This window comes from Eleginops maclovinus, chromosome 13 (genome assembly GCF_036324505.1).
Source record: "Eleginops maclovinus isolate JMC-PN-2008 ecotype Puerto Natales chromosome 13, JC_Emac_rtc_rv5, whole genome shotgun sequence".
Lineage (NCBI taxonomy): Eukaryota > Metazoa > Chordata > Actinopteri > Perciformes > Eleginopidae > Eleginops > Eleginops maclovinus.
The window spans coordinates 4,915,233-4,940,638 of NC_086361.1; the positions used below are offsets into that span (position 1 = coordinate 4,915,233).

Sequence of the window (25,406 nt, forward strand, 5' to 3'; positions counted from 1 at the left end):
CGCTGTTTCACTCTGGGCACCAACGCTTTACTCCACCCAGCCCCAATTAAGGAGCACAAGGAGCTGTTTGATTCCCTTTATAAATCCATCATGACAAATAAGCATATTGTATATTGTTTGATCTCCATGGCTCTGTACAGCACCCTGCTGCTGCGCCATTGACGGCTCTGTGTTATGTCTGTTCTGAGAAAGTAATGATTTGTATAGATCATCGCTAACGAAATGTGAATCGCAAGACTTCTGCGAGGTTGGGACGCAGCCAATGCCAGAAGAGCTTGGGCGTTGTGAGAGTTGGAGAGGGGTACTGGGTTTATATGGTGGTTTAGGGGGAGAGGTTTTAGGCTGAGTTGTTTAACTTAGACAATATTGGATATTATCCAGCACAGTGGGCCAGGGAGTTAGAAACCATATTGAGCTGGAGAGCTAAGGGTTTTTCATTGGACGTGTGCGGGCGTTGTGCAGATGGTGCCCTATAACTCCGGAACATTCTGCGGTTATCAATTACATTCTGTGGTTATCAATTATCCGGTACGCTCTTTGTCAAAACAAAGGCATCCCACACGTTCAGAGCTCTTTCTTTTTGAGAAGTTTCCTGGCAGTAGGTAGCTCGGCACAGAAAGCAGAAAAGTGCTAAATTAGATTTCTCTATCTCTGTGAGGAAAAATGATGTGAGTCAGAAAGAGACGCAGACAGGGAGAAGCAGAGAGAGACATTGAGGGAGATCTGAACAACATGTTTACCTCCTGTGGATCCACATCGAAGGCGAAGGCTTCCCTTTTGGAGATGTTCCCGAAGTGAAAAGAGGCAGAGAGCAGGAGGGAACACAAAATATCAAACAAAGTCAAACAAACATTTTTTAGAGAAAGAACTTCTTTCCTAGAGGAAAACAAATATTATTGGTTGAGTTAGGGTTTTTTTTTCTGATCTGAACCCTTACGAACATATGTTAGAAGTAGTAAGAAGAAGCATCTCTTCCTTGACAAAGAATATGCCTTTACAACGTAAAGATAAACAACCACTGGATCCTTTACAAAGCGTATCCTGTACAACTTCCTCTAAGCCGTTCTCTTTTTCATTTCTATTATTTACACACAGGCTTCCTGCGACACGGTTTGCCAATGTTCTGTTTGATTCATGCTTCCACACAGTGGTGTGTTTTTTCTTGCTCGCCAGATGTCATGCACCAATCACGATTGATCCTGTGGTGCCCAGGAAATGCAGTATTTTCGTTTTAACCTGCTTTAAATGTATTCAAATGGTGTGGAAATTAGGTACCCTATCTGTTACCAGGAATACATACTGTCATGTCTTTTTTAGAAGAGGGAAATGTATTTAATCTGTTTGACACAAAGCCTTTTGTCTGTCTTCACCAATGTTTAGTTAACAAAGACAATAATCTTTTCCAGCTGTTGGAGTCTCTAATGTTACGCCTGGCGTTCTGCAATATCTGGCATATTATCATGCATTTCACTTGGGCAAAAGGTGGACACACGTGGCAAGAAAAAGTGGGTCAGGCGTCAGTTATCATGGATAATAACCTAAAATAAATATTTTGAATGAAATACTAACAGTATCATCCCTCTGTCTTCTGGGGCTCTTTATATTTAAATATATAAAGTACCTTCTCTGATTTCTCAGACTCACAAGGGTAGGGAGAAATTACACAGCTTTTTCCAAATTGTACAAATGATGATCAACAGGGCCTAGAATGTGACTTCAGTCATTTGGTTCTTATGCAAGTCACAAGTATTCTTGATTTGAGCAAGTCAAGTCGTAATTCAAGTCTAGGCCCCAAATATAGTGCAGACACACCCACAGTTTCTGATCCTTTGGGAAAGAAAAGCTAACTTATAAGTCTACCTGTCTCATTATGATGTTGGCAAGTTTATCACCTGTTCAAAAAGTATGACATTACATCTTGACTGACAGGGTAGTCATCCAGTCGTGAAAATGCCATTCCCGGTGTGCACTCAAATACCGGGTCTCATTACAAAGACACTTGTGTTGTCAACATTGAAAACTTCCAATATTTTTAAATGTTTGATATTTTAAACTTAATATAACATGTACAGAATAAATGTTTTAAGTCATCATGTATCCATGTCACTCACAATTCGGCTCAAGTCCACATATCGGTCAAGTGCGCTTCAAAAGTGACCAAATGTAGTTTACTCAAGCTTAGTAGTAGTTAACTTCTCTAAGCTTTGAAAAAATAACTTGTTTAAGCCCACTCACTGACTAAATCGATAGTTCTGAGCCAATTCCCCCTTTAGTTGTATCCTTTAGGTACTCTTTAAATGAAAGCCCACTGTAACTGTGCTCCTTTTCTAAGCTTATTTTGTGCCGAAATTCTAGAGATCTGGCAACAAAACAGAGTTTTCCCTCTGCGATAGAGGGTTCCTTCTCTCTTAGGTGACACCCGTTATATAACTTTCTTCTGGAGAGCAACAGCAGCTCCACAGCTGACAGTGTGGGAAAATAAAAGGACGGGAACAGGTTTCCTGTGTCTTCTCAGACATAATAGGAGCTGTCACTGCCAAGCTGCACCTCCTCCAGCTGTGCCACCTCTCAAACTCTATGCCCGTCCATCTGCAACGTGCTGTGTGCTCGATTCAAATTCTCCACTTATCAAACTCCAGCCTGTTAAAACACATATCTCAATTCATTTTCTACAAGAAAACGTGGCCACAGCTGACCTTTTCTTCTTAAACTGCAGCTTCCTTTCCACGTAAAGTCCTTTCACAGTCATTTTTAGGGCCTTGTTAATGCGTCTAAAGAAACTGAAATGTTTTCCTTCCGTGTCGAATGAATAGTGTTACTCTGACACCTCACTGGGCAGGGAGACAAAAGTGTTTTCCAATAGAACACATTTACTGCCTGATGGGAAAACTACCATTTAACAATCATATATATGGGGATAACAGAATGATTCCTAAGAGAACAGGAGGAATTAGGATTTTGAGAGTTGAGGCGAGTTTCCAGTCGTCCTGCTTTAATGAGTCCAGCAGCTGCTGCCGCTTGTTGGGATTCCTCACTGCGATGAAGTCAAGGTTTCTCCCTTCCACCAAAGATATCACTCATCTCTTTGGTATGACTCGTTTTTCTTTAGGATTGCATCAGATTTCTCTCTCTGTCTGAGTCTTTTTCTGGTTTGCTAGACTATGAGCTCATGACGGCGGGTGAGACGATACGTGGTGCGGCTGTTTAATTCATCACTGATGTAACAGATAATAATAACATCGCTCATGCCATTTCTTATTTCTGATTCGTCTCTTAGAAAGTCATTTTCTTTTCTTTTCAGATGGACACCACCTCTGGGAAACTGAGGCCAAGGTAGACAGAGACGCCTCAAAGGCTGTAAGTGATACCCATGACACTCTTAACGTGACAAATCCGGTTTGATTTCAGAATTAAAGCAGTTGTTCTAAAACTGAAGAAAGTGGAAAACAGTTGATTTTGCCTTTAATAAATGATGTCTAAATCAAGTGAGCTGACACTAAAGGTTCAGTCGGCTCAAGCACATTGGTTCCTGAAACATAAAACTAGATTAATCTGCAATCGTAACACAACTCCTACATTGTATGGTCAAATCACATTAAAGGGGCCATGTTATGCTTATTTTCAAGTTGATATTTGTATTTTGTTGTGATTGGTCAGCAGCTTAGCGTATCACCTGCATTGTGCTGGAGTGCGAGCCAATTAAACCGCATTACGGAGTGATGTCAACATGTTACAGAAGTAAACAAAGGGTTCCAATGGCTGGGGTGGGGGAGTGTGTGGGGGAGGAACTCCCTCTGGAGGGAATACAGGGATTTTAGCCTTTGAAAGCCATTTACATGCACAAAAACCTATATAACACACTACAAGAAAACGAAAGCCCCTTCAATGTGAATATACATATATAAAATGATACTTAGGCTTTTGCTCCGGGTCTGAATGTTTGCAAACCACGCCCATATTTATACATCATGTACTCGAAAAGGCTGAGAAGCTCCATGATGGCAGTGCGGTTATAAACATACCTTGCCTTGCACCTATGATGTGCCTATCACTATAATCTAAGTGCAAATCATGCATTCCTAAGGGCTCATATGATGGGATAACACACAGTACAGTGTAACTGGAATATGACTGTAGATTTTCTCAGCCTCGAGGTGGAACAGCAGTGTTGTGCTTTTTAAAGTGTGGAAAGGTTCTTAAAAGTTCAACCTTCATCCTCTTGGAGTTTGTGCTGGACCATGTGTCCTGTCATGTGGCCTGAGAGAAAGAGAGGCAGAAGATAGAGGGATGTAGTGGTGTGTGTTCGGGAGATAGACGAGGGGATTAGAGGGTGTCTGTGTGAGGCGCTGCACCTGCTCTCAGTGTCTTCCCATTGAAAAACACACACATACTTTCCCTCTCTCTCACACACACACACACACACACACACACACACACACACACACACACACACACACACACACACACACACACACACACACACATACTCAAAGACACATATGCACAGAGACTGCTGGGACACATCTGTCTGCTGGAATAGACAAAGCCCCCTCCCACCCCTCTCCTCTCAGCCCAGTCTGCTGGATTGGTCCCATGTTAAACACTGACGCTGCATGTCTTGGCCAGTTCTACCACTGCTGCTGCGCCGAACCACAGTTTAAGAATACCTCACTGCCTCCGTCACCTACACAATAACCTCTTTTTGGGAGAGGACGGTTGAGATCAAGTTTTAATTTGAAGAGTTCTTTTCAATTATATATATAACCAGATTACTCATAAACTAGGATAAACAGTGTTGAAGTTGACTCCAAGAAAAAGCTCCCTCATGCTCAATCTGTCACATTGTGTCTTCCTCCCTCCGTAAATTACTTCTGTCAGGTAAAAACAGCTCTATGCTGTTTAATGGATTTTTTTTTAAACACAAATTGAAAGTTCATTCTGTCTTATTGGATTGAGATAGTTTTAAGAAACAGCACATGCACACGAAACCTTTGAAAATTAGTTAACATATATAATGTACGTTTTCGGAAGCTTAATTGTCCCTTTCAAGCTTTTTGAGGTTTTCTCTTTCCTGTAGTGTGTTCTATCGGTTTTTGTGCACGTAAATGGTCTGCAAATCCCATAGTTCCCTCCAGAGGGAGTTTCTGAAACCTGAAAATTAGCATAATAGGGCCCCTTTAACATATTAGAATAACAAACCTGAAAATATTTACAGCAATACAATGCAAACGGCGAACCAATGTTTGTATGAGCTACTTCTCTAAAGGACAGATGTGTCGGATAAGAGAAGTTTAAAAAAGTCCCATCTGGCTCCACTTCACTTTACGATGAGTGATTTAATGTAATGTGTGTCAGCTCTCACCTGGACAGTCAGGGCCAGCACACTTTAGTTGAGCCTGACTTGCTCCCTAGCTACTGAGCACCTCTAACACACACTATACATTCACAAATGAACACACACACACACACACACACACACACACTCACATATGGAGCTGATGAACGTGGCCGCTCCTGGCCTTCGCTCTCCCTCAGACAGCAGGAAGCTCTGATGGGGAAATAAACTGTCTGGACAATCCCCACTTTAATTTATTCATTGTGCAAATAGCCATGGCTCTCCATAACCTCGGTTCATGGTCTCTCTGTGGCTCCCTGGTTTGGGATTAGAACCAGATTTTCAGATTTTATCCACAGCCTCCATCACACAGAACCTCAGGCTTTGGATTTAAAGTAAAGAAGTGCAGTCCCAACCTCACATCTACAGAATAAATATGATGGCTACTATTATTTATTTGCTCATGCTTAGCAGCAATTAGTCAACTGTTTGAAATACGATAATTAAATACAAACAAAACAAAAATCCAATTGTGTTCTTCCTTTTAAACTACAAAACATTAACTGTAATGCAATTTATGAATTATGTAATGTATTAATAAAGAAGTATAATTAAAGAGAAACCAGAAAAGACCAGTCTCCTCCTGCTATGCAGTTATTTTATTCAGGATAAAAACACCCTATCACTCTTATCAGATGACAAAGTAAGTGATTGAGCAGCACAAGAAACATACAGACAAGGATACAAAAAAAAAAGAGCAAGTGGAACAAGAACAGTAACAAAGTAAGATGAAAAACAGTAAGACAAAAAATAAAGAATAAAATAAAAGGCCTTCATACAATACAGTAACGTATGCGTTGTCTCTTGGTTACAAACAATATTATCCCTTACTTTATTTTACCCGCAGAATTCATTACTCGTTGAAATCCCTCCCTATCGGAACCAAAGACTCTCCACTCCGGTCCATGTCAACTTCTACGTCTGTAACGGCAAGAGGAAAAGAAGCCAGTACCAGCGCTTCACCTTCGTCCCCGCCAATGGTAAGCTTTACTCCCCATACACATCTTCTGCTGCTTCAAGTGGAAAAATACAACTTTGCAACATTTCCTTAGACAAGGCTATGTTTTACTCAGAGCTGCCAAGAAACTGTGACACTTAACTTGTACATACCAAAGACCTTAGTAAACATATTCTGTCCATTGATTTCTGTTAGCAACAAGGCTACTGCTAGCAGCTAACGCTAATGTCTAAAGCAAGACACCAACTGAAACCGTAATGTCAGCGCTGTAATGAAGGCAGAATAAACACTTTTTCGAATCAATAAGACGTGTTTTAATCACTACCCCTCTTTATCTTTATAATATCTTCTGTTAACAGGGCTCTTCTGGTGGGTAAACAGTGTTCTACTTTTTCGATAACTGGATAGCTACTGTAAGATATTTTATTAAGTTGTAAGCTTTTTGAGGAGTTGCATCATAGCACAATGCTCCCTGGTAGGCAGTGATATCATGTATGTGTGTGTGTAGGGCTTTTATTGTGAAAGGGAGATCCAGACCTGTAAGTAGTCAGTTACAGGGCACCTAAACACTGATGGTGTCCTTATTCTACAGCCATTGCCTTTTGCAATCAACATTTACTTCATACTGATGGAGAAAATGTGTTTTAACTATTGCCACTTAACTAGAAATAATTCTATAGTCTTCGCAAATTTTGAATATCGTGTTAATGATGTGCTCTCTTCTCTTCTACCTAACTTTTTGATGAAATTTCACAATACAAATAGGACTTTTTGAGCTGCCCCTTACTGGGATGTCCCAACTTAATATATTGGGATTGCCAGTCAATCCATAGCAGCCATAGCCTCTTCCCGTAAAGTTAGGAATTGGGCTAATATTTGGTAAAAATGAAAAACCAGTGTACTTCATGGACATTAAATTGCTGTAGAAATCGGTGCCCAGAATGAGAGGGAACCCCCTCATTAACTCTAAGCCTTCAGCACATTGTCACTTATTGTTTTACTTCACCACTCTCCGTCTGCTCTTCGCATTTCATATCCCAGACTAATTAGAAACATTTCAGCCAGCATTTAACATTGAGAACAAACTGTTTGTATTCCCCCGTCTTGTGGTTTGCTAGGGAGGAACAAAGCAACGCTATTATTCCTTCATTGTAAAAAAGAGAAATCTATAAAATCTGTTCTTTTCCGTACCTGTACACTGCAGAGAGTGGACTTATGAGGGCGGGGAGAGGGGCCTGGGAAACGTGTGTTTTTTGAATAGAGAACCTGTTGCCAAGCTAAATATAAACACTGACCCACCAACTGAAATGTAAAAACCACTTGCTAATTACGCTTCGGGACTTGGAGAGAAAATCCAGTGGGTGGTTCAAAGCTGTGATTCAAGTGGACTGGCCCAGCCCTGCACGTGGGCGACGGAGTGCCCCACTGTGAAAGTGGAGCATTGTCCTCAGAGAGTGTGAGGGAGTGGGGGAGAATGGGGACGGTAGTCTGGTCAGTGTCTCCTTAAGGGTGAGTCAGTACACAGAGACATCCACATGAACTCTGATGTTCAGAAGGTCACAAAGACGAACTTAAAACAAGTTTTGGAAGTCAAATAAGTTCATTTGCTCAAGTATTGTACTTGTTAAAGGATAAGAAAATATAAACAAATAATTAAAAACGTAAATATGAACATTAAACTAATTTGGAATACAGTTTTTCAACACATATTTACTGTTGTATAATAATATATATATAGGAAAAGCAGTATTAAATATAATTTAATAAATGCATTTGCAACATTAAATGTAATATTAGTTATATAAAAAGTAAGCACTTTTGAATATCCTTATGATAAAAAGTTAACAAACAAATACATATATCTTATAAAGCGATTCACCATGATGAGTACAAACTCATTTGTATGCTGATTCTGTGCTTCTTTTCTTTTCTAATATAGATTGTATTTCTATAATTGTTTTACAGTTGTAGAAACACAGTCCTGCTACACTGTGTGCACATCTGAATGTTTTTTTATTACCACAAAAAAACAAAGGTGGAAAAAAAAATCTATCTGTTTTTTGCAATAATGAAATGTAAACTTATTTAACTTTTCCTGTTTTTCAAATCACATCACTTTCTTGCTGCAGCAGGTGTTACAACACAGCTGGTAGAAAAACAGCAGATTTATTTTGGGACATACAGTACACACACGGCTGATTTCGACACTCCGGAAACCCAGGGGCACATTACTTTTTGTGGCAACACAAACATTTGCACTTCTTCGGTGCCCTTTCTGTGCATTTGCCTCCCCTCCACAGACACACTTCCTCCAAACAGCCAGAAATGGGGGTGCATGTGCTATTTTGGTGCTGCGGTCTGCGAAACCATCTCATCGCAGTTCCTCTTTCATAGTGGAGGCTTCAGAGAGGCATGACACGTCTTAGTTTCACTCCTTTTAGTCTATTCATCCACTTACTCTGTAAGGTTAAAAATATCCTCTTCAAGAGACTTCCCTAGGCAAGCAAAAGGATGCAGATAAACAACAAACAATTAACAGTGTGCTTCAGTAAAATACCGTTTTTATCTTTGCGCATTAATCTAAATTAAAATGTTTTTTTTAATCGGGAAATCTTTTTTAGCTACAGGTTCTTCTTTTTTAAATGAAAAAATTATAATTAAATGTATCTACCTAAGAAGTGACAGTAAGAATAAACATAATTAAATCAAATAAAAGAAACACAATATTTTACAATAAAATGTCTAAAAAAAATACAAAATAAAACATCTTTTAACATTTTTATATATTTATGTAAACCTAAAAAATACAAAATAAAATACCAAAATGTTTATATATTTATGTAAACCTCAAAAGAACCAGAATCTGGGTCCTTCCCATGGGACCATTTGTCGCATGTCATCCCTTCTGTCCCCCCTTTTTCAACACTGTCCCCTCGATAACGGCACTGGTTGCATCAGACATCATGAACTTTCAATTTTGCTGTGTATTAGTATTAATACAAAAACAAATCCTGCATTGCACAGTTTAGAAGGGTTTTGGCTACTGATGGTGAACGGAGCACATGCTTCTTATTATAATCCAAACCAGCGTCCCCACAAAAGAACAGAAGAAACTGATCCAGTGATGAGGCTCAGGGTCAGATTCTTGCTGTCGTTGTCTTGTAACTGGACTGAAACGCTTGTTATATAAGATTAATGTTGTGTCAGATCTGCAGCAGACACATTTTACCACATTTTAAAACTCGGTGTCCAACATGTGTCTTCTGGAATCTGGACAGGAGGCCAAGTCGCTGGTGACTAATAACAGCCCGCCTCATTTCAACTCCACTATCCTCACACACCCTGAACTTTCCATCTTGTCTTTTAGATCTTTGATTGAGGAAAGCAGCTTCACTTTTCCTCTCGGTCTAAATAAGTGCGCAGTAATTTACTTTAAATTACCAGACCCTGCTGAGCTGATATAAAGTCGCAGTTACAGCAACATATTTCATATCGCACGTTCGGTGGATATTAGCGCCAGAGCAGGATCCAAAGAAAATAGGCTTTTTATTATAGAAGCAGCAGGATGCTTCTGGTGTTGATGACTCATCCCTTTTTTCCTGCTTTTTGTGAATATTTTCAGCGGGGTGGGAGAGCTCGGGCGCAGACACAGAGTCTCATTGATGCGAGTGTTTGTTTGGCAGCGTGTGTATCCTAGCCACAAACCCTCTCTCGCTCACACACGGCTGGAATATGTTTACTCATTTAGCTTCTTCTGTGTCCTCCCCCCTCTCTCAGTTCCAACAATAAAGACGGAGCCGCACGACGACTACGACGCCCCTCTGGTGTGCGGGACCGGGCATCCGAAGACATACTTCCCCTCACAGGTCATGACCCCCATGGTGACCTCTGACCTCAGGCCATGCGTGGTGGGCGGGTCTTACTCTGTCAGCCAGCAAAGATTGGCAGCCAAGCCCTCGTCCCTACCCACCTCCTCCACCCCGAGCCCCAAACTGCACGACCTGTCGCCCCCGCCCTTCTCCAAGTGCCTCTCTGGCAGTCCAGCTCTCCAACAACCGGGCCAACAGTCCCCTGTCCCACACATCTCCATCATCCAAGAGACCCCCGGGCGCTACCAGCCACCCATTCTCTACCCGCCCAGCAGTTCCTCCTCCTCATCATCCCCAACCTCGCAGGCCTCCACCCCGACCGACGGCCCTTTCTCTCCGGCCTTGTGCGTGACCCCCCAGCCGGTGAGTGGCAACACCAGCCCGCCAGCTCAGCAGCACCCCAAGGTGCCACAGAGGGGGCGGGGCTCGCTTCAGGAGGACGGCAGCCCCTCGACGCTGGCTGTCAGCATCAAACAGGAACCGCAGGAGCTGGACCAGATGTACCTCGATGATGGTGGGTGAATTTTTCAAAAAATTAATAAGCAAAAGTAAGCCATAGTTCTTAATTCAACACATGACATTATAAATCCAACAAACCACTATTTACCAAACAAGTTTATTGCCCTCAAGCCCACAATGATCATAATATTTCAGCAGATATCTATGTAATGCTGTATGACTCACCAATCACTTTTCCAGGAGTTGAACATTTCTGTTGTCACTTATTATCATTTAAAGGAATAGTTCCATATTCTGGGAAACACTTTTTATTTGCTTTCTTATTGGAAGGAACTGTAAGCATTACTGCAGCTGGTTAGCATAGCTTAGCATAAATGGGGAAAACAGCTCCTCAGGGTTCAATTCCCCGACGGGGAGCCATAGTCTTTTGATTTGATATTTAATGAAGTAAGACTAATGTAATCCTAGGTTGACAGTTCTATAATATTAAACTTCAATGGCTGAATAGTTTAAAAAATATATAGCCTTTTGAGGCGGTGGGGTTATTTCTAGTATTTATTAGATTTCTTTTCTAAACTATTTCTCAATGCAGGAAAAACAGAAACAGGTTTTTTTTGTCAGTATTAACACATACAAGGGATTTGCTCACATGTATATGGTGCATACAAAGAGACCAGTCAAATACACTACAAAATAAAAAATGACTCAAAATGTACTCAGAAAATTGTTTAGAATCGGGATTTAAGTGGAGAGCTGTGTAGCCTTGAACAAAGAATTCAGAGGGATGTGCCGGTTCACAATGTTAAAATGTGCATTAAAGTAATCATAATGCCTATGGAGGGGGTAAGGGTCAATGCACTGGAGGTCCTTGGCCTTGTTAATGAGGCCAGTAACAGATAGGAACACAATTTCAACTCATTTTCCCCAAAAAGGCTGGAATCAAATGACATTGGCGTTTTATCGAAGCAGAATTTAGGCCAGATCTACTTATCCTGTGCAGAAGCTGTTTCTGTTGGACAGCACGCTGAATTGTCTGTATTGGGAAACCATGATAGTACTGTTTGTGTTACAGGCCACTGGGGGAGGAGTAGATTTATATGAAATTGATAACTGTACCAAAAGGTTTATCACTGCTGCTGGGAGTCTTGAATTTCGTTATATTTCTTTACAAATGTTCTCTTTTTTTGTTGCATTCCTGTGAGCTTTCTTCGCCTGTATTTCTGAGGTAATTGGATAAAAGGAACATGGTGGTCTAGTGTTTGATATATCTGGCTTCGGACCCTGAAATGAGACAAGCCTGCCTGAAGCTCCCTGATCATGAATTCAGTTTTTTTGTGAGCCCCTATTCATCTCACAGAACCAGCATTATGATCTCACTGCTCTGGCCCTCTGTGCTCACCGCTGAGGTTCGGGGCGGCGTGCTCTGCGCTGAAATAAATTGGATAAATGATCTTCCTCGGGCAAGAAGAAACAGTCCCTGGCTGAGTGTGTGTGTGTCCTGTGGAGAAAAGGAGCGCAGTAGATGAAGCAACACTAACCAGCAGCTATCAGCGGACGGAGCGGCAGGGCTTTGATCCGTCACCATAGCCCCCGCTGGATCGTCTGGCCCGGCTTCCTGGGGATGGAGAGTGAGACGCTGTTGTTGGGCCGCAGACTGCAGACTGTTCCCATGCCACTTCCTGTGGACAGTCTGGGTAAATACATTAGCACTTGTTAGCCTCGTCTGCGGGGAGATTTGGCCGTCTTGAGCCACAGATTTGATTATATCCTAACTGGTGCTCACGGCTATTCAGGGGTTTATTGGTTAAACCAGGTGTATTTAAAGTAAATACATCGCTTCAGAGCGTGTTTAACAAATGTACATGGTTCCCCTTGGCTCCTTCAGCTCCTTAGAATCTTGCAAATGTGAGGGGAAAATGTAAGGCCTTGAAAGTTTTTGAACAAAGTCCAGAATAGACTATTAAAACAACCTTGAAATTATGTTTTTTGCAAGAATACAAATTTAATTTGTATTCTTTTTTTCTTTCTTTAAAAGACTGCTTATTCAGTATTCAGTATTGTTACAGTATCTTTCCTTGATCTATGTATTCAAATAGGCCACGTTAGGCTTAAGAATTTCAGGGATTTTTTTCTTAAATTTGATGCCTGAGAAAGTGGTGGAAACCCTGTTTATATTATGCGACGCCGCCATAACGTAAATGGACGTTGAGGAGCTGAGTCCCTACTACATTTGTTTTCATTGGCAAACGGAAGGACATTTTACTATGCACTCCATACTTAATGTGGCTTCTAACTTCATTAAAACGTTTGGCAGAGGTTTGAAACCACTTTATGATTCATGGCTCACTGAGGTGTGGTTGGCCATGCCAAATACGAATGATATCTAAGCCTTTTAGGAGGCACTGACTGTCATTACAGATGTTCCATTAAAATAGGATCATGTTTATGTGTTTGTGGACTTTCATTTGGGGTATGCCAAAACTCAAGATTTCTCATGGGCATTGTTTTATTTAATGTAGTGTATTCTCGAAACTGAGCAAGGAGCTATACTTTGGAGTACCTGGTGTAGCTGGCAGATATGTGGCCATCACTTCCTTTTCCGTAGGTCTGTCAAATTAACAACTTATGATGCTAGAATGAAGTTAGAGTTGCAAGAAAACATCTGCAAGAGGATTTTTTACAGTTACAAGATAACTTTCCCCTAAAAAACACTAAAATGAGGTTGGAGATTGCATTTTGGCTTTTCACATCAACTGTTTATCTGCATTTAGCCAAAGCTTGCTCAAACGTGATTGGTCAACTCGGAATACAAATGCAAAATATGTTTCAGTTTGCCGAGGGCAAATTGATTTGGTTTTGAAATAATTTAAAACAAATATTAAATGCATGAGTGTTTGCCCACCTCTGACGTAGCAGTAGTACATTTGAGGTAACTATGAAAGTAACATATTGAGGTCCCACCCGAGCTTTGTTGTTTCCCCATTGTGTGTAGTCAGAGCCAATAGCCCTTTTGATAAGTCAGGATCCCCCTTCTGATTTTTCGCCTCGTCCCCCGGGAGCCTACAAACTTGTCTGCTCATGGAAAGTCTGACTCCATGTCTGGCTTCAGGCCGGAGGTTGAGGCTGCAGGGTGCTCAGTCTGAAGTCCAGCACTGCTGAGGCTGCCAGAGATGAAGTCCGGCCACGCTGCCATAAAACTTGCTGACTTCAGAGGATTGCATGCTTCCCTCTGGCTCAGAGAGTCTGGAAGAGGGGGCCAAAGCCATACGTTATGCTGCACAGTAGTGTGCCGGAGACTTTACTCAGCGGTGAGGTAACATGAGCAAAATGTGCATTCTGAAGTCAAGTGTGAGCCAAATAACATTACGATTGGCTTTTTTATGGCGTGTTGTGGCCTTGTTAGATGTCAGAACAGTAGGATTGATGAGCAGAGACTTCACATGATCATAGGAAAGGTATTTGGGAGTACATTTGTGGGAAGGCTCTGCCTGAAACTGATTATAAAGGAAAACTCACATACTTCCTCAAATAACTTGCAGCCACAACTTTCAAAAAGAAGCTATAGTTAGCAATAACATGTAGCATTTCAAGTCGGACTTAACACATCTGGTCACATTTGTTATTGATCAACTATTCTTTTTATTATCTTGTTGTTTAAAAAACACAAGTATGATATAATGCAATGCAACAGGCCTGAAATTATAAACAACTGAACGGAGTAGTGGCTCAATTATGGTATTTATTTACATTTTAGTTAAAGAGGACATATGCTCATTTTCATGTTCAAATGTGTAGGAGAGAATCTCCCTCTGGGATTTCAGCCGTTGCAGACCATTTAGATGCACTAATACCACATACTACATCACACTTCAGGAAAGGTCAAACCCCAAAAGGGCACAACAGGGCCTCTTTAACAAACACATGGATACAACAGAGAAAATGATAATATAACCAAATAATATGATTGACAATTGTACAAGAGATGGAAAGTGAATGACACATTTAAACACGTTCTTAACATTTTTCTGACCACACTGAGCTTTCTGTTTTTCTTCCAGTCTGAAAGAACATTTTTATTACAGTTATATTTCGCTTCTCCATTTCTATTAATCTAGTTTATTCAAGCCTACAACGTTTCCAAAAAGCAATTGTCCACAGACAGTTTCACTTTAAATAATTATAATACCTGGTTTAAGGAGAGGCTTGGCAGAGTGTTTGCTGAACTTCAGATTTGCTCTAAGGGACCGGCCTGCAGTAACCCAGTAGGAGCCTCATTATGAGGGCCAAGAACATCTCGTGGCTTGTGGTCGGGACTTGACGTGGCGGTAAACGGGGAGGGGGACTGGGGTTTTTGTTGTTTTCTCCCTCCTCCCCAGCTTTTTTCTCTCATTGTCTCAGCTCCTGTCCCTGATATTCAGAGAGATTGTGTGCAGTATTGTGTTATAACAGGCCGGATCACACTGATGCATTCAGTCCTTAATGAGGCAAACAGTGGTGTCCTGATAATTGTTCGAGAGTTCCTCGTTTTGTCGGGGGTTTCCTTTGTCTCAGAGCCGGAGGTGTATCAGGCTGCTGCAGCTACTGTGGTGCTCCATGGGACAGGAAACCAGTTATTGGATTACTTCATATCCAACCCCACCTTCCAGGAACATGCATAACTGTAAAGTCTGAATAATAATAATAATAATAACAAGCTTTATTTGTATAGCACTATTCATGCACAGGGTGCAGCTCAAAGTTCTTTAGCAAGGCACACATCACAATAATTGCTGTTCGGATTATTAGTTTTGTTTGTTTAGTAGCAATCCCATCACCATTTCCATGTAGCAGCAGTTCTGGGACTTTTATTCAGGTCCCATGGTCTTCCTCAGTAGATGGAGTTTGCTCAGATGACACAGGATTGTAGATTTTTTTTACTTCTAAAAGGCTTAGATATCATTCATATTGATTGTGAATGTCCCCTTTTCTTGGTTAGTGAAATACTTTTTGGCCATGTTGTTAAAAAAAACCAAAAAAACATTTGAATTGACTTTAGAAACAGCAGTTGATAAACCATCTCACTTCAAAGGTCCCTTTATCAGGTCAAACCTGTAGTCCTTACAATCATCAATCATAATGAGAAGTCCTGTAGAGAAATATTGAACATTTGTAAAACAACTGAGGACTCTAAATCCTCTGATGAAGATGAATCAATTACATTTCTATGAAACTTGATTTATGAAGCCCAATATAACAAATTGCACATTTGTCTCAGGGGGCTTTATAGTGAGTACAGCACCAAACCCTCTGTCCTTAGACTCCTGCAGTGTACAAGGAAAAACTCCCAAGATACCCAACAATTAATGGGGAAACCTCTGGAAAGAGAACAGAGGACAGGTCGTTTACCCAGTCTCTTAAAATTGAAAAGGTAATGAATCTACACTATAGACAGTACACATGTTAGAAAAAGAGCATGTGTATAAAGATCCAAGGATGTCAACAATCTTCCAGGTGCCGCTATCATGTGATATGATGGAAACCTCTACATTAGATACCAAATGTACCTTGAATTGAGACTTTCTAAAACTATATTTATCATATCAATTTAATATTACTGTTTGTACAATAACAGATATCCTTTAGGAATACTTGGATTACATTAAAAAGAAAGTTGTTTTTTTCGAATTCAAATCAAATCTTCTGAGGTGTTTTTCTGAATGGTGGCCCAGAGTTGACTCCCCCGCTCAGGTGGTGTTAGCATGTTTGCAGCCTCTCTGTCACTCCACTGCGTGTGACGCAGATCCATGTGACCGCATGACACAGATGTCACTCCGGTGCTGGTACTATTTTTAGGACTTTGTTGTAAACACACTTAGAGATCAATAGATCGACTTTTTTTGTTTTGTTTTCAATTAGATCCTCCAGTTCAAATGTGGCGGCACAATGAAAAGTGGGCCATGGCAACAGACACGTAAACAGTGAATGTTGTGGCCTCAGAGGCGTCAAAGACAACAGGGTTACTGCCTTTCTTTGTTTCAGGTCTCGATAAACTGCTGAATTCTGTCTTTTATTCTTTCATTATCACATGAGAGCTATTCCACAACATATAGCATATTATGACGCATAAGGAAAAATATCTGAAAGCCATAATTCAGCCGTGATTTTGATAGCTACTGTCAGGTGATGCTGAGGTCTGACAATGTCTTCATGTCCTAGATTTACAATCGACATCCGGGCTGGATGTGCGCATAGAGAAGTGGTTTTAATAACGTCCCCTTGAGGATTTTGAACTCAAAGATTATATCCTTCCACCTCCAGATGCGCAGAAGGTCAAAGCCAGATCAAATAGAAGAGAGGAGGTCAGTCAGTTCAGTCTGGGCCGGGAAGAGCACACATGGCAGCAGAACGACCCGCTGTAGGAGGGTGGAGATGAGGTTAGACTGTTTATTTATTCTGGTTCAACTATGTCTTCTTGATGATATTGGTCATATTCTCACATTCACATAGCCTCTGGCGGCAGTGTCCTTATGATGAGCTAGTTCAGAAAACATGTAGCATTACCATAAACACAGAAATATGAACCATTGTAATCATTGTGCTAACAGAGTTTCTATTGATTCTGCTCAGACTGTAGCTTAAAGCTAAAGAGAGTTTAGGTTTCATTCATTCATGTCAGACCTCTCACTACTCTAACAGATGGGTCTACCCAATAATCTATGATGAATGTTACACAGCTAAAAAAGGTCAAAACCAGTGACTTTGCATCTTTTATTTTTCAGGTTAGTTTTTAAGTCGTTTTGTTCTACATTCTGCTGAGTATACAAGCAATATCAACTTGTAAAGATCTCAAACGTGTTTGAAATCTTTCAATAGTCAAAAATGCTTTTGTGTTGGATGACAAAACAGCCATGAGCAGAGACCATTTTAACAAAGGCCAAAATGTCTGTGGAAAATACTGTCAGCAAAACAAACATATAAACCATTTTAAGGCTGCTGTTCAAACTGTAGCTTAAAGCTAAAGGAGGGTGTAGGTTGAATTTAGTCAATAACATTTCAGTTTTTGTTCTCTCCAATGAACTCATAGATATGGGTTAAACCATGTATCCATAATGTACATTACAGAGCAAAAATGAAGATCAAAACCAGTGTCTTTGCATGTTTTATCTCAAGGCAACACAAACAACTTTTCTTACCTTCTATTTTAGTATACAAGCAACGATCTTGAAAAACCTGATACTAGTATCATATCATTTATTAATAAAGCTCAATTTGTGTAGGATGACAAACTAGCAGAGATTATTTTGGCAGAAATTCAAGGAAAAAGTGTCTGTCTTGCAAAGGACTCAATGCTCTTTGTCTCACTCAATAAACCAGAAATACTCTCAACAGCAATACATCAAATACATTCAAACCATAATTAAGGAATCAAGTGTGTAATAATTAAGGTTATGAATGATGTCTTATACAACTGGAAAGTTATGTGCTATTACTTTTTGGATTACAAAAAATATGATCCAATATAGAGAAAACTAACTAGACATATGTATAAACAATACAGCTCCATATGGTTAAAATCACTCTAATATGAATCAATATGAATCCTCATACACTGAGACAGTTATTTTTCATACTGCTCATTTGTTTGTTACTGTATGTTTAAATATGCAAATGAGGCACAATTTAATGCTAACATTTGTTGAATTTAGAGGAAAACAGACAGGGTATTTAACTCAAAATTGACATGAACATTTTTTAGTTTTTTCTGTAGTTTGTAGCCTTGAGAATAAACGCTTAATCAGGGATGATGAGGCATTTTTTAGCCCCCTTCTGAATCAACAGGAAGTGATTCAGAGCACCTGAATAAAATGAATGAATATCTCCCACCCTGCCAAGTTCTCCACAAAGACATATTGCTGTGAATCTCACTCTGTCTTCATAGTCGCATAATAGCTTCAACGTGTTTCTGTCACACAGTCATGCCAGATACCCGCTGCTCTTTATCAAACCTCTCCAGAGATCTTCCTGTTGTATAAATAGCCGTCAATCAGCCAGCCAACACATTAAGTTCATGTCTAGACGAGTGTGTATCGCTCTGTGCCGGCTGATTTGTTTTTGTGCAGCCACACTTTCACTTTGTGTTACTCTGACCTGCTTCTGAGATATTTTTTTAAGGTAACGATGACACACTTGTGATGTTTTGTTTTCCTTCCCCATGGCAGCCTCCTCCACTTTTCACGAGGCACGTACACCCGTCATATTTTTTCGTTATAGGAAGCGAGTGGTATTTCTGGTAGGAAGCTGCTGTGCCAGTGCTGGGTCACTGAGGGAAAGGCTGCTGATGAAAATAAACACTTAAAAAAAAGAGAAGCATTTCCATTGTGTGGAGGGAAATGTCAGGTTTCCAAGGCCACGTCCAGTCCGAGGGAATTCCTTCCCCAGCCCTGCTGGCTCTGTTTCCCAGAGGCCGGATCCAGCCAGGGGTGTTCCCCCTTCCCCTCTCGCATTTCTCATCCCTGTAAGAGCTGAGAAAAACGGGCCTGATCTGAACCTGGAGGCTGATTAGAGAGGCAGGAAACGTGGAGACTATCTCTAAAAGTAATAAATGAGTTCACAGATAAGAACTGTTTTGAAAAATGAGCTCGCTAAATCCCTTTAGTGTTTGAAAAAAACAAGATTTGTCCTTTTTTCTTTTATCAGTACTTTGATATTTTAGATTTGTCCTGGTTCAGCTTCAGTTATTCTGCTCTGTTGCTCTTGGATCCCCACTTTCCCCCCATCCATCAGCTAAAGAGCACAGCTGATAAAAACACATAAACAAGTGCACCTGGATCCTTTAGAGACAGCAGGAGGTTGCATCATCTCTCTTGACACAACCAAAAAAATGGTCTGGGGAAATCAGATACAGTGATTCTATTAGTTTGGCTCAGAGGAGAAACACTATCTACAGACCTCAGAGCATTGTGTGCTGAAAATGCCTATTTAAAGCTATCCTATATGTTTGTATTCCAAAAAAATAAATGCCTAATATTTCAGGTTATGGTTTTGGTGTTACAATTTGTGACTTCAATGTGTTTCTTCTGCCTCACCGCTGATATGATAATCTGATAAACCCCCTGTACACTACCTGCTCGCTAGCAAATGGCTAACCAGCAAAGTTAGACGGTTATCAAAGTCGAGCATTTATCAACTTAAGAACAACATTTGTTTCCCAAAACAGGACTAAAAGGAGAGTTATTATTGGACAACGATTTGGTCAGAAACTTCAAACAAATGCTAACTTTCCTCCCTGTCTGCTCTATGAGTAAATTAGCATCTTTGCTAACATCAGCATCGGTTTACATGTGTATTTACAGCTTCTTTTTGTTAAAAGTCAAATTCAATATATTGTTCATGTGGAAGGTATATCCATTTCTAATAGATATTGAAACTTGTTCAGTTTAAAAGGCTCATCTGAAGAGATAGTTTGGATTTCAAATATGAAAACTATATGGCTACAGTTGCAAACTCCTAGCTTGTCTTCATGATAAGAACACAAGCTAGGAGATATACATATATACACAATGCCCAAATACAGTATACTTGTAAACTTACACTCAAGATTCATATGTCAAAAAAGGTTAGTAAAGGAAAAATGACATCAAAAAGAAGCATCTCACTATTATGTGGTTTGACAATGTAAGACAATATAAACTAAAACTGAATTTGGACATCAAGCACTATAATTATAAAGTTAGTAACTTATATATGAATGTGAATGTATGTCTATATATTGTATTGAGTGGTGATTAATAAAAATCTTTGTATCTGGGTCTGCATGAGGCTTCATACTGCAATAGATTGTATTAGATGTCTGATGCCTTTTCTGGCAAGTAAACGCCCAAAATCATATGCTCCTTTCCACAGGATTTTTTTATGCCCACACATAAATGCAATATTAAGTTGGTTAAACTGAAAACTGGTTGAAAAAATCACTCCTTTAAGTAAAAAACAAACAAACAGTGTTAACCTATCCGTAGCTGGAAGTTTATTATGTGTACTGTACATGCTCAACGTGACTTTACTCCACGTGGAGGTCGTACATACTCACCATCCTTTTTCTCTCTTTTCATCCACAGTCAACGAGATCATCAGGAACGACCTGTCGAGCATCTCTGTCCACAGCCACGCGTAGTTTCCCACCAAACTGACACAGGAGTAAAAAATAAAGGGAAACACCAAACAAGATTTGACATTGTGCTTTTCATGCTTGGACTACAGCGTGCAGAAAAGCATCCAAAGAAAATGCAAAGAGAACAAATGTAAATGTCCAGATGACCAGGGTCCAATGTGTGCCTTGTTTTTCATATATATAATGCCTTTACTCAGAAATTAGCACATGAATGACTTTTTTGTAAATTGAGTATAGCAATCACAGCTGCCACCCCAGAGCAAAGTATGCTTTTAGAGGACCAAAACATTTTTACATGTCTTTTTTGCTGCAGTTTGTAAATGATTCAGTGCCTATGAGTTATGTTATTTGTATATACAGTATCTGCCATGCTTCAGTTTGCATATCTGGCTTTACAGAGGGACAATTTAAAAGAGAAGTGCCTTTTTGACTGGAAACACGAAGACGTGGCCTTAGTTTGGTGTCACACCTTCAACTTGAAAGAATTTATAAAGATAATGTTACTTTTCCTGAAAAGTTGCGACAAATGGTCATGGTAAAGTAATGACAAAAGAAAGTTTAACAGTAGCACAAATAGAGAAGAGCCACCAAAAGCTATACCAGTCGTACCAGACTAGGAGAAGCTGTAGCAATGAAACACCTGAGTGTTAAATTGATTAAAGGTTACTTTTCATTTGTCATATTTTCAACTTTACGTTTTTATTTACAAAAGCTGCATGGTTTCACTTTAAATTATATTTGGTTAGCATTTGGTTGTAAGCATGGCGTCAAGGTTAACACAATTGAATACATTTTGTGTATTTAAAACCAACAATTAGCACTTAACCTGTGGTCTGGACTTAGTTATAGTTTATTAAGTCACTTAATAACAATGACAGTACTCTACAGATGATCATTTAACCAGGAATTATTTCTTTTTGTGTAGTTAAAGAATATTGAGTTATTTTTACACTTGAAAACAACATGATCTCTGGAGTACACTTTTCTGTTTTTTATCAAAGAAAAAATCATCTCAGTTGTACTTTACCCCTGAAGCTATGCAATCTGCCTGTAGTCTCTCAAAGAACTCTCTCATCCAAAGAATACTTAACACAAACAGCAATACGAATATAAAATTCTTTCGGGTTTTTGTATTTTCATATTCATTGTCGTAGCATGTGCTCTGTTTATTCATGTTAATCTTACAGCCTCTTTTACATGGTTACCTACATAATGTGGTTTATCTACTCATTTGTACTCTTTTAGTAAAACTTAATGAGCTTACACACTTAGTTTCAAGTTTTTACATGTATTTATGAGTCTTAATCCTTATAACTGAAGCCATACTGATACGTTTACAGAGGGGGTTATTATAAGTCTACAACTCGTTATTCTGCTTTGTGACTTATTTTGTGTATTTGTCAATAAATAAGCTTCATCTCTTGTATCTGAATAATCTTTCCATTACTCCTAGGGCCTATTACAGGACCTCAATCCAGAAAAATGTCCCATTGGACCAAAAATGCCATTTGTGCAACTTCCAATAATACTGAACATAGAAACCCATATTCCAATGGCGCATTATTTGACCCCAATCTAAAAAACTGCCCATTTGTCCAACTGCGCATTCTGATGGCCCTTTATTATTCTGCTCTCCAAGAAATGTCCCAATTTGACAAAAACCTTATTTGTCTGCCGCCACTTTATCCTGAAAACAAACAGTCATTATTCTGATGGCGCATTCCCATTTTCCTAAATGCAGATGTCCCTAATTTCGAGGGCCCATTATTGGACCGAAAAAACAAAAAGTGTCCCATTGGACCTAAGGTGCCATTTGTGCAACTTCATATTAGAAAGTAAATAAAAGCCCATAGCCCAATGGCCCTTTATTTGACCCCAGTCTAAAAAGCTGGCCCTTTAGAACGAAAGCCCATTTATCCAACTTTCCATTATCCTGAAAACAAAGTTCCATTATTTCAATGGACCATTACTGGACCCCAATCTAAGAAAAAGATTTCACTAAATGTTTCCAACACACTCTCCCTGCAACAAACAGAAGCACATGGCTAATTATGCAGAATGACATCATCAACTTGTTTCTTTCAATGCCTGGGAGTTGAGAAGAGGGTTATGAATGTATAACCATCATTTATTTACAAAAGCACAAACAGGCGGTGGAGGCAAAGTCCATAGGGACTTGGCTTGGGAACTGGAAGGTCACTGGTTCAAGTCCCCGAAAGACCAAGTGACAGAGAGGTCCCTGAGGAAGGCACAGTTCCCTGCTCCCCGGGCTCCGTGCATAATGGCAGCCCACTGCTCCTAACACCAGCAGAATGCATATATCCTATAAGCAAACACAGCCGCAATGTGAAACTCACACAGGGAGTGTGCAAGAGTAATGACAGTGCTGGGAGAAATTTGATGTTCTATTTTTTAGAAGCACCGGGCCCAGGTGCATCTCATCAGCCAATGCCGGCCCCACCCCACTGGAACCTGCAACAGGAGGCACAAAGCCAGAACCGAACCCCTAGTGGTGTGGAGGGATCTTCACAACCCGTATTACAGTCAATATTTATCCCTTTAGGTTACGTGATGTATGTATCTATCACCGATATCAGAATTTAAATCCATTTCATGTTTTCCCAAATACAGAGACAGAAAATGATAATTACAAACAAATGTCCATTTGTTCCTGGGTCGGAGTCCCAGCTGCCCCAGGCAGGAGTTTATGTTAAAGCCCTATACCAGTTATTTTGCATGCTACATATAGCATACAAAGCAAGGTAAGAGTCAGCTTTTAAATATTCTTATTATTTAAAACAAAACACATCACACGCTGATAAATCTCACACTATAGGGTGCTTTCACAGTTTAAGACGACAAGGTATGCTGTAGTAGTTATTCACACTCTAAACAAATGTTGATACAAAGTGTGCTACTGTAGATGTTTTAGTCCACTCTTGGGAATTCTGAATCCTGTTGTTGCACAGTCAATCTCATTCAAACACACAAGAGAAATGACTGACTCTGTAAAAGCGTTAAAAAAATTATATTGAAAACTGCACATGTAGCACAGAAATGAAGAAACTATTTCACAAACGTTTTTTATGATGTGATATCAGTCTTATAGGCCTCCCCACTGCCTTGGTGGATGTTACGGTGCACACTGACACCCTGTGGTCTGCAGGATTCCTTCTGGTTTGTTAAACATTGAGTGGTTCATTGCTGACAAACATATTTATTTCTCAATATCGTATTATGTCACAGCCAGAAACTCGTGCTGTTATGGAAATCATGACGTGACAGGTTCACAGTTTGTTGGTTTTGCATGTCTGCCTCACACCTGTCATACAGTAGGTCCATTAGGAAAATCAGGTGTGATTTTTACTGTCAGTCAGAAATTTTGCAGGTCATTCTTTGGTAACTGGAGAAGTTGCTGAACACACCTGGTAAGCTCTGTCTTCATAAGTGTTAGATGTAAAATTGTTACTAACTGTAGGATTTATTGACAGCTAAATGTAACTGTAGGTGGTTAATATCCAATCTTAATTTCAATGTTGACCATATCTGCTAATATGTTGTTACGGAGACCGAACACGTTTTCAAATTTGAAATAAAAACCTACACAGAATCTAAATATACAAACATTTATTTCATTAAGTTTCTTTTGAAAATCAAGGAAATGTATAAATAAGTATGTTGCTGTTATTCTGATGCTATTTTCACTCACAAATTACTATTATTTTAAAAACCAAGCACTATTTTTCTTCATTTTATTTAATGATCGGCTTTATTTGGTCTCGTTCTCATAAATACATTCTACTACTGTGAAAAGGATGTATTTATTTTGTATTGGTGTATTTCATAGAATAAGTAGAAATAATATTTGGGCAAAATGTCAGACCCTTAAGAATCTTGTTCTCACTATTTTGTTCTTTTAATTATTTTATATTAAAACATAAACACACGGTCACTTACAGTTTCCTCCATCCGCAGCTTCTTTCTGATGTTTTTTTAGCTCTGGAAATATGCGTGGTGACATAGGGGAGCCATCCAGCAATATCTCAGGTAATAATGTCCATCCAAACACTTTTTGGGAAAAGCACAAATTTCGATTTATATCACTTATTTAATTCACCTTTTTTAAATGTTTAGCTTAATTCTTTAGTCACAGGCTGCTGTCTATTCCCGACTGTGTTTCTTTCAAACCACAGCAACAAAATGAAGCTTGGATCCTGTCATTTTTGCTTAACGTGTTAAATATTGAAGGAAACGATATTGCAGTGTATGTCAGTTGATATGTATATTCAATATCTGTCAGCCACAAGTTTAATAGCAAATTCAGTTGTGTAAAAGTGCAATAGGGATGGTGGTGGTGGGGTTTGGATAGTTAAAATTATAGTATGAAAATAATATGGCCACATATGAAATCAATTTCAGGCTTTAAAGGCACAAAAACAGCATTGCATTCATATATCAGGTTATAAATTGATCATTTCCTTTGTTAACTATGTCCAGTCTTCTATATGAATACATATATGGTACATATCATTTTGTTGGATGAACAGATACAGATAATGTCATCCTTGTACACATCTG

At 39.6% G+C, this 25,406-nt stretch overlaps 1 protein-coding gene across 2 annotated transcripts in view; it reads left to right on the plus strand.

Annotated features, from left to right (window-relative positions):
• nfatc1 (nuclear factor of activated T cells 1) overlaps nucleotides 1-22,254 on the plus strand; it is a 42,430-nt gene extending 20,176 nt beyond the window's left edge. The window contains exons 7-11 of one of the 2 annotated variants that reach the window (XM_063900121.1): nucleotides 3,302-3,357; nucleotides 6,243-6,375; nucleotides 10,131-10,736; nucleotides 16,979-17,094; nucleotides 20,776-22,254. In XM_063900121.1, coding sequence (XP_063756191.1) covers nucleotides 3,302-3,357; nucleotides 6,243-6,375; nucleotides 10,131-10,736; nucleotides 16,979-17,079 — 896 coding nt within the window. In that variant the 3' untranslated portion in view covers nucleotides 17,080-17,094; nucleotides 20,776-22,254. The remainder of the gene's footprint in view (nucleotides 1-3,301; nucleotides 3,358-6,242; nucleotides 6,376-10,130; nucleotides 10,737-16,978; nucleotides 17,095-20,775) is intronic. The other variant, XM_063900122.1, reaches the window with a different exon arrangement.
• Nucleotides 22,255-25,406: the final 3,152 nt, after the last annotated feature.